The sequence below is a fragment of the Stegastes partitus genome, unplaced genomic scaffold, assembly GCF_000690725.1.
Source record: "Stegastes partitus isolate 25-593 unplaced genomic scaffold, Stegastes_partitus-1.0.2 Scaffold2159, whole genome shotgun sequence".
NCBI lineage: Eukaryota > Metazoa > Chordata > Actinopteri > Pomacentridae > Stegastes > Stegastes partitus.
Genome location: NW_007579890.1, coordinates 44,920 through 55,109, shown reverse-complemented (window position 1 = coordinate 55,109; position 10,190 = coordinate 44,920). Strand labels below are relative to the sequence as shown.

Below are 10,190 nucleotides of genomic sequence, written 5' to 3'. Positions count from 1 at the left end.
ATATATGGCAAAAAGACATTTTGACACATCAGAGTGATTTATCAGTTTAGGTACATGTGGCATCATGGAAGAAAAGGTCAAAGGCCAGAAGAAAGACATTAAGGAAAGGAAAGAGGAAAGGAACCAGTAAGGAAGGAATGGGAAGAGAACATGAAGAAAAGAAAGGTGGAATGAACAAAGGAAGGAATGGAAGTGAAGGGAAGAGGAAAGGATGGAAGTGAGGAAGGGAAGAAACGAACGAAGTAAACAAACGTGAGCAAAAGGAGGGAGGAAGGCGAGAGGAGAGGGGAGGAAGGACGAACGAGAGCGAATTAATTCATTTTCACTCCGTCGCTTGTGTCCCGTGCAGGCTCGCCGCCGTGCGCCCTCCCTCCATCTCAGCCGACACATTCTTCAACACGGTCAACGTTACCGGCGCTCCGTCCCGCGCCTCAAAGCTCTCCGAGCCACCGACAGACCAGCAACCCACCGAGGCACCGAGTCCGCAGACAGACACCCAAACGGGCCGGTGAGGGGGGAGAGAGAAAGGAAAAGGAAAAAACAAAAACAAAAACGCACCGAGCGAGCACCATGGAGAGCGCCGGGAACGGCTCGGATCACCGGAGCCAGCTCCCGTTGTTTTACAACAACAGCAGCTTCTGCCGGAACTTCACCGAGAACGCGAGCTTCCCGGAGCCGCCGCCGCCGTGCGACATCATGGAGCGCGGACTGACCGGCAGCATGGACCTCGACACCAACCCGGTGATCATCGCGATCGTTATCACCGCTCTGTACTCCATCGTGTGCGTGGTGGGGCTGGTGGGCAACGTGCTGGTCATGTACATCATCGTCAGGTAAGACGGGAAAACTCAAAAAACGCACCGATGCGAGCGGACGCGTGTCCTCAGCCTCGTTGCACACAATTGAGCCTTTTTCCACACCTTGTAAAACAAACCACAAGTGTGTAACCTGTTGGTGTGTTGAGCAAAGTGGACGTGAAAGTGTGTTTGTGTGTTTTGAGGCCGAGTGAAGCCATGTGAACGTTGACAGCGCTGCCAGCGCAGCTGCCGTTCGTGCGTAAAATGCCTCCAACCTCGCTGCAAATTGCTCCAGTGCGCGAGGAGTCGGAGAGGAAGGGAAAGCTGCTGCACGATAACACGCTACTTTTCATTCTGAAACAGCTGATATCTCCAAATCTGTCACTTTCATCCACATACACTTAACCTGTAAATCAGGCTGATGTGGCAAAATGCGCCATGTTCCTCCCATGTGAGCAAAACATGCGCACCCTGTAGCCTCTCTGCTGTGCACTGTGGCTTCACTGTCATCTGTCCATGTACATGAGATGAGTCTAAAGTTGGTGTTACAACAAACAAAACAGCAGACAAGTGTTAAAAGTTTGCCAGATGTGCTGCTTCACACTCAGCTGCAGTATTTCTAATTTCTCAAACAGATTTGGTTTGTAAGAGTCAAACTATATGTTCCATTAAGTCCGTTTCTTCTTAAATCTCGGCCTCTTTCCTGCCAAATCTGTTCAATCAGCTGACAGGTTCACATCTTATTAATATTTCAAACTTTGTTTCAAACAAATGTCACACTTTCAAGATCTCATCACAGAATGAGCTTTTATCCTCTCCAGTCATCTGCCACGGGGAGTAATGGGCCAATCATACATGACAAGTGGTGTATGAAAGAAGAATTTCAAGGCCACTTGCTCTTGAATGGGTGAGATTTCAACCGTTTCACACACTAAATTAACTTTGATCAGCTGGGCAATTGGGCAAGCACTCACACAGGCAGAAATAATGTCTTTAAGTCTCACACAAGCTGGATTTTTTCCTGTTTTTCATTCACTTACTGAAAAAAGCCTTGACAGTCATTGAAGGAATCAATGAAAAATCCACTTCCCCTTGTGCACAATCACCTCAAAATATGAGCCAATATGCTAATGAAGTGGGTTTTCATTGAGAGAAGCTGAGCTTTGATTGCACACGAAGACCAGGCACGTCTGTTCGTTAAATGGCTGATGTGGTGTCACTTCACACGAGGCTCTCTGAGGTATTAAAGGGCACTAGATTGGTGGAGGAGATGGATATGTGGAGCAGGAAAATGAGGACAAAACAAGTGCACTTGGGGAAGAGCTGGGCGGCTGAGGAGAGAGAGATATGAGATGTGAGGAGGATAAAAATGAGGGTTTCTCCACCTAATGATTACCCACTTTATTGGTCTGATAAAGTGGCCGAGCGGAGGAGTTGCTGTGCTGAACTTGTCGGACAGGTGCTTTAATGGCGTTATAATTGAAATGCCACCCGTTTATTGGAGAAATTAAAGCGGAGACTTCTCGATTGATTTACTTCTTTATTGCCACAGTGATATATTATCTGATTACTCTGTTACCCTCACTCTTCTCCACGCCGTGCCCACTGTTTCCAGGGCAGATAAATGCTCATTTGCCAGACTGCGCACATCATCCCGCATGAATCCAAGACTGAGTGCTTCCCAAAATACATCTGTTTTGCTAAAGAATGCACATTTGGATGCCGGATGTTTTTTTGTTTTTTTTTTTACCCCAAATTACTTGCAGCAGATCTGCTCCCAGTGCCTCCATAGCAACGAAACGAAGAGGAAGCACTGCAAAAAAAACCCAAGTAAAATCCCATTTTGGTGTGCACCAGCATCGTTTTAATGCGTGTCTGTTTATGATGCATGAGTTGATTCGCATCATATATGTTAAAGGGATTCGTCTACAGAGCGCATGATCGATGGTGCAGGCATCTAATTGATCTTTAGCTCAGGGGAGTTTCATGGGAGCACAATGAGGACAAGCAGCCCAGCCTCCTGCCTTTTGTAATGAACTGAGCATCAGGCTTCACAGTGACAGACAACCAGGAGTGTCTCGAAGTTTTTGGGCAACTTTTGGAGCTAATGAGACTTTTGTGAAGAAGGTAAAGGATACGTCTCATTCCCCGGAAAAGCCCAATCCATCAGGGTCATTAACATTCATCCGCCTCTTTGTCTTTCTGTCTCTGCGGCACCTCTCTTGGTCTTTTCTCTCTGTTGGCAGATTGAGAGCGAGCTGCCATTTAGCTAATGACACACGGTGGATATTTACTCGTAAATGGAAATGCAGTCTTGAACTGTCCGTCTCCATTTTACAGTCGCGGCCTTGAATGCAGTTTGGCTAGATTAAACAGAGACAGCAGTGGATGAGAGCTGTTTTTTTCCCCCTCCTACAGTCTGACTAATGATGACCTTACAGCCATAAAACACTTCTCTCTCGCTCTTTATCTCTGCGGCCTCTCCCTCTGCCGCTTCGCAAAACTCTGCAAACATCCGCAAACTTCTTGCGCGCAAACACGGCTTGTACGCTCAATTGGAGGAGGGGAAAAAAAAAAAAAAAATCAATTGAACTGAAACCGCTGGGTTCCACGAGGAATATGCCATCGGTGCCGAGTGCTTTCTGTTACCATGGAAACACTGGGAGGTGTTTTTTGAGCCCGATGAGTGCAAAGTGACTCCACCGTCTCCCCAAATCCCTGCCTCCATCCCCACCCCCCTCCAACTCCCAGCCAGACCAGCAGCTGCGCCTAATTGGTCGGATTGAGCAGTCGGAGCGTTTTCTACAACTTTGGATGTTTTTGTTTCGGAGGTCAGTAAACGTCTGCACCCGCTGACCTGCATGAAACTCTACAACAAATGCGATTGTGGACAATTCTGTTTCCCTGCTCTCTGAGGACGGTGCAACTTCTAAACACGTCCGCTGTTCGTACGAGTTTGAACCCAGTCACACGGAATATGAAGTTATGACGCAATCGGCCGCACAACACTAATGACATCCAGCTGAGCTAATGGGTTTCTGGAAGCTCACACCGCCTGACTTGATAAATGATGGAGTTTCACGTTGAGTTTCAGATGACTAACCTGAATTCACCTGGCAGCCGGGTGAACCCTCTGAACCCTAACACACAGCAACAGGGTTATAAGGTATGTTACCTTAAAAAAAACAAGCTGACACAAGTTATCAGAGATAGAAACTGTAAAAGCAGAAAGAATTAGAAATTTCCAACTGTTCGTGAAGTACCCGTCTGTGACATGGCATCAGTCAAACAGTCAAATAAACTGGGTTGAACTGCGGGCTGTGCTTATCCTGCAGATAGGAGACAAGAAGGGAAACAAATGCAAATGTAAGTAGTGAGAATCTGCAGTGTGTAGAGCCACCGTTTCTAATCCAGTGTCTGTAACAACAGTGGGCACTTGGGAAGATGTTGATGCTGTTTGCAGTGAAAAGCAGGCAAAAGCCCAAAACAACAAACTGAAAATGATTAATGCTCAGCAACAATCCTATCTTCATAAAATACATTCTGCTGTTTACACTGATTATAAGTCACAAGTCAGTTATCCTGACCCACCCATAACCATCCATCCTTTATCTTCACACCACTTAATCCTCACTAGGGTGAAGGCAGGGGACACCCTGGACAGGTCACCAGTCTATCACAGGGCTACACTTAGAGACAGACAACCAAGCACACTCACATTCACACCTACGGACAATTTAGAATCACCAGTTAACCTCAACATGTTTTTGGACTGTGGGAGGAACCCGGAGAACACAGAGAGAACCCACGCTGCACGGGGAGAACATGCAAACTCCACACAGTAAGATCCCGGGTGTCCTCACCGGGATGGGAACCGGCGACCTTCTTGCTGCGAGGCGACGGTGCTAGCCATCTTGCAGCCCCCCATATGTATATGTAAAGGGTTATTACTTACTATATATGACATTGCTGCAAAATCAAGTCATGTGTATATTAAATGTGAAGTTCGTCTTTGGTTAATATGATGAACAAGTAGGTATCTTTCTAAATTCTGTCTTATGAAAACAGGGTGAAAAACTAAAAACACTTTTTTTGTGTCACTCAGACTGCACATGCCTCCTTTAATATTTCACTGGACTAATCAGTGCATTTTCACGCTGAACAAGGATGGAGGATCTTATCTTTGCTCCACAGGTCCTCAAAGTTGTGCCTGAAATGAAAATGAGAATTGAAAGCTGAGAGCAGAACTGAGAAACGCCAAAGCTTAACCTGGCTTTGAGACACAAACCCAGCCCGCTGCTGATTTCTATTAGCAAGTTAATTTTGTTATGTCTAATGTAACCGTCTCCCCGGTGGCTGGCCGTGTTGCTCGCAATCCATCCGCCTTGCCAAGGAAGTTGCAACCAGGGGTTCTTCTGGGATCATAATGTTAAACAGACCTGGACCCAGAGGTAATAAAACGGGACCCGATCTGGATAGGAGCGTATAAAATGTGGATAAAAACTCATACAGGTCTCAGGGTTTGGCTCGACCTGTGAAGACTCTACTTCAGGAAGCAAACGATAACCTTTTAATGTATAGAGACTTAAAAAACTGGAACCTGTCCTTTAAAACGGCTACGTATTATCAGGGCTCCCACTGAAGACGATTTTAGTCTAAATAGTTAATTTTCCTTCAAAAAGCAGTTTCATTTTTTCAGAGTTTTAAGCTTTTGTGTGTATTTAGTAGCTGCAAGGACAAAAGATATTGAAAAATTGTTCCTACTAATGAATAGACAACACTCTCTGTGGTTTTGCCTTTTCATAAAGTACATTTTGTTCCTCTGGCTGTTAAATTACATTATTTTTTTGAAACTGTAATGAAAACTTCATTATTTTAAAGATACTTGCCGTCACTTGAAAGAAAATTTGTGAATACTCGGGACTAAAAAATGCAAATTGCTTTTTTTTTTTTTAAACTTATTTTACAGGCGCTCCTTGCTATGTTATAATTGGAGGTAATGTTGAGTAAAATCAGAAAAAAATAAATAAAAATTGAGGCGTCCACTGAAAAACAACAAAAACAGGCCTGTATTTTTTATAAATAGTAATTTGTTCTTTTACAGATTGTCACTGTAAAACTAGTTTTGTTTTAAAGTCTGCTACAAAATATTATTTTGTAGATATTTGCTGTTATTTTAATTTTTTTCAATTAATTTTATTATTTTATTATTATTTACAGGTTTTGAAAAAAAAACTCTGGCACCTTTGCTGCAAGATTTTTAAAAAATTAATTTTTCATTATTTTTTGCTTTGTACATTTTATTTATTTGTTTATTTATTTTACAGCGCACTAATGTCAGTGCATTTTCAGCCTCATTGATTATGCAGACCACACAGCCCTGCAGCCGTACACTGTTTTACTTAAACACTCTGAAGTTTTACAGGCACCACATTTTGAATTCTTGCAATTTTTTTTCCACACTTATAATCTGTAATTAAGAGGAGGTAGGTCGTATGGGATGAAAGGGAAATACTTTGGTTCAATGTAAGTACGAGTAGCAGAAAAAAAATACAAAAACATGAGCTCTCGGGATCCTCGACTTCATTTTAAAGCGTGTCTTTGATGTTGCTTGGAAGCCTCGATACCTTTCATGTGAATTCGTAGGTAGATGTGAGTTCTGCTCATGTGGAGGTTTAGTGTCGGAACATGTAGAATATGAACGGTCTGAGGTTCATCCAGCTGCTTTGAACCTGCTACCAGCACATCTGTCATTGGGGCTTGTATTCCACTACAAAGTCCCTCTCTGACTGGTTCATAGTTAGTCAATAAAACTGAAAACCTGCTGCTCTGACCTCCGTTTTCTAGCAGCCCTGAACATGCAGCCATTGTTTACCACGGCCTCGGTCACTGGTAATCAATGACAAGCTCGATAATTGCAGCCCGCATGAGGATTTCACACTGCAATTACCTTGTTTGCTTTACAAACTCACCTGTCGCGAAATGAGTCGTGACAAACGTACTCGTGCACCAAACTCCGGCCTTGGGAAACAATAAAACTATCAGCCGCTAATGAAGCCTAACTGTTTGACTTTTACGGGAAGTTGCCTGAATTTGGTTCATCGTTCTTATTATTATCATCCGTGTGAAAGAGCCTGACAGCACAGTGAGAGATCTGAAGAGAACTCTGCAAGCTGCTTTTTTACTACATCTGTGTTGCTGCACACAACAGGGGAGCACCGAATCCTAATTTCTTGCTAAGCAGACAATTATGAGTAGAGAGTGCAGCGTGCTAATTAGACTGTCCTTCCTGTTTGTGAGTAATGAGCTCTTTAACATCACTGGACGCTGCTGCAGAATTAGAGTCTGGTTTTAGCGGGAGGCGTTCCTGTTGAGCTCAAAGAAAGAACGACACCAAGAAAACAGACGTCCCAGACCAAAGGAACATTCAAAATGAGGCCTTTTTGCTGTTTCTCTGAACCTAACGGAGCTCAGTTTAACACCAAAATGTGATTTTGAGCATTTTCTGATCCCCAGTTTAACACCCTAAATGCTCATTTTCTCTCTCACTGCGCTGATCTTTACTTGAGTGAAAGGAGGAACCTGCACAATATCAGAAATTGTCTTCGTGGCTGCATTCAAGACTCAACTCTGTGTTTTCTGTCTAATCTCAGAAGTGTATCACCTCACAGACCTGAATATAAACTTAAGTTTTGCATTGCTTTGTCAGAAATCTAACGAGTTAATGAAGGAATTTATCTGTATGTGTGTGTGTGTGTGTGTGTCTGTTCTTTGCATGTCTCGACAACCGTACATCCGATCTATTTCAAATTTGCTGAGTGTGTTGCAGTGAACCCAAGAAAGTGCAGTGTGAAGTTTGAAGTTGTTTGGATGAGCGGCGGCCATTTTGTGGGGCATGTTTTTGAGAGTGTAGCCGCTGACCGAAACATCCACTTTGTCTGATGCTAACGTGCTAGTTTTGGTAGTTTTCGTTGCTTTCTATGAAACTGTGGTTTAATTTTATCTGCTTGGACTGAAGTTTAATATTTCTTAATTAACATTTTGTGCATTGTGATAGCTTCTGGGGTTAGCATGGAGGTGCAGCGGTTAGCACTGCCGCCCCACACCAGGAAGGCTGAGTTTGAACCTCCTTGTTGTTGAGTGTGATTGACTACCCGTCTCTTTGTCTTTAGCCCTGTGATGGATTGGGAAACCTCTCCAGGGTGTTTCCCGCCTCTCGCCCAATTTCAACCGTGATTTGTCTATTTATTGCACTATAAGGCTATAAAAGAGAAAAGTCGCTGAAGCCTACGAGCAGTGCAAAAGATCCCACGCTTTGCTTGTGTTTCCCGGGTTATTCTCAACCTAGACAAGGTAATTTGTCTCCTATTGATTTATGTTTTGCTTCTTATTTCTCCTAAGAGGGGATGTTTAGAAGAAAAATGTTCAGTAATCGCCAAATAAGAGGACGATTTATGGTTGATGAGTCAAAGGAAAGACTGATGTGAGCAGAAAATATTTGCTCTGAGATGGAGGCAAAGTTCAGCGAGGAGACTGAAGGGATCTCAGGGAAAAACTAAATATACTTTTTTGCTATTTCTTCACATTAATTGCATGCTCTGCTGTGCTCCTTTATCTGTCTTGTGTGTAACTCGTGAGGATATCTTAAATTTTCCCCAAGAGGATGAATGAAGTGTCTGTCTAGCTACAGTCAGTGTCACTGTATGCACTGAGAAAGAGCACGACAATGATTAATTAAACAGAAGGGGAACAAAAGCCAGATGTCTGTCTCTTTCTGTGCTCGATGATTGATGGGAGCTCCTTTGTCCATCCGTCATTTACAAAGTGACTCACACACTAACCCTGATTCTGCTCCATATATTGGATGACAGGTGCTGTTAAACATCGTGTCCGTCTTCATCAAGGCTGGCGTTTCAGCAGGATTGTACATTTGTTCTTCTCGAGGTCTTTATCTTTTCATGAAAAATGCGATTTTTCAAGCAGAATACTTTATTGTCGCCAACGATGAGCAGACAAAACATCCCCAAGGGGTCAAGTGACGACCTCATCTGAAGTGATATTCGTCAGTTTGTCTGCTATTGTACCTTTTCGCTGCTGTTTAACACGGTTGTGCGTCCTCAAAGGCACAATGAGGTCCTTTACAGAAGGTCCTCTGTAAATTAAAAAAAACAAACTGTTCCTAAGCAACAAACTGAAGGTCTGGATTTGACCTCAACCTGTTTTTTTTTTTTTTTTCAGTTGTCACATTTCCAGAGATTGAAAACCATTACAGGAGTGAATCACAATTGAAGCGGACAGACGTTGTCAAACCCACGAGCAGAGCACAATGCGTTGGTTGTTGAATACACGCGGCGAGTGCGATTTATGCTATTGCAGGCAAGATGACCCCATTTGCAAGTTTGCTTTTGCAAACTTCATTTGAGCGTCTTTCAAGTGGGCCAAGTGGGTTTTCACTGCGAGATCGGCAACAGCGTCCAAAAACATGAACCTTTCTTCCCCCTAATTCCTAAAATAATTGTCACAATATCAACATCTCTAGTAATTTTAAGCTAAGCTACAACTTGACAACCGTTTCAGCTCTTAATTGGCTATTTTCATACATTGAAATTGACTTTTTTTTCATCCCTGACTTATTTAGTCCTTGATTTAAATTAATTCCAGAACATTTTGACAGTCAGTTTCAAGGGACAGGAAACTCTACTTCTTCTGTGCTCAAGGTTGAAGGAAAATATGTACGTGTTGAACCAAAGCCTGAATGACGAGTCGTGATTGCTTTAAGAATCGCTGACGGTCGATCTGTTGCGGTAAACAATAAGTGGCGTAAACTCTGAGTCGATTATTCCTTTTGTTTAGAGTTTCCACTCTTTGTCTGCTTGACACTGAGGATGATTTCAGTTCAAATGATTCATCAGTCACTCAGTACGACCTCTTTCTGAAGCCCAATTTCAGACCTTTGCAAGACAGATTGGCTCAATTGTGCATCTGCTGAGTTACTAACCCCGTGAGAGTTTGTCTTTGTGGGTTCATGGATATTGATCCCCTTGCGTCGATTTCAGTCGATGGAATCGGGAGCGTTCCAATAAGTCACCTCTCACAGCTGATGGATGCTTTTATTAACTGTTTTCGTCACTGAGCACATGGTGGGTCGACAGAGGACACGGCGAGGAGGAACAAATCACCTCATGTCTGTTTTATGTGGTAGGGCAACAATTTATGTCTTAGGACATAAAAAGAGAGAGAGGGCCTTTTTGAGGATAAAAGTGGAGAACGACCGATACTGAAGTTCTTATGCAGGTTTTTAGAGATTTCACATTTCCAATACTGATATAGCTGCTGTATTGTTAATGTACGCTGTAAGAGTGTTATAAGAAGTCTAAATGATGGAGTCATAAA

General features: G+C 43.2%; 1 protein-coding gene across 1 annotated transcript in view; it reads left to right on the top strand.

Annotated features, from left to right (window-relative positions):
- Positions 1-744: 744 nt before the first annotated feature.
- The window catches only part of oprm1 (opioid receptor, mu 1), a 30,173-nt gene continuing 20,727 nt past the window's right edge, over positions 745-10,190 (top strand). The window contains exon 1 of the mRNA XM_008304193.1: positions 745-833. Within this exon, the coding sequence (XP_008302415.1) occupies positions 817-833 (17 nt within the window). The 5' untranslated portion in view covers positions 745-816. The remainder of the gene's footprint in view (positions 834-10,190) is intronic.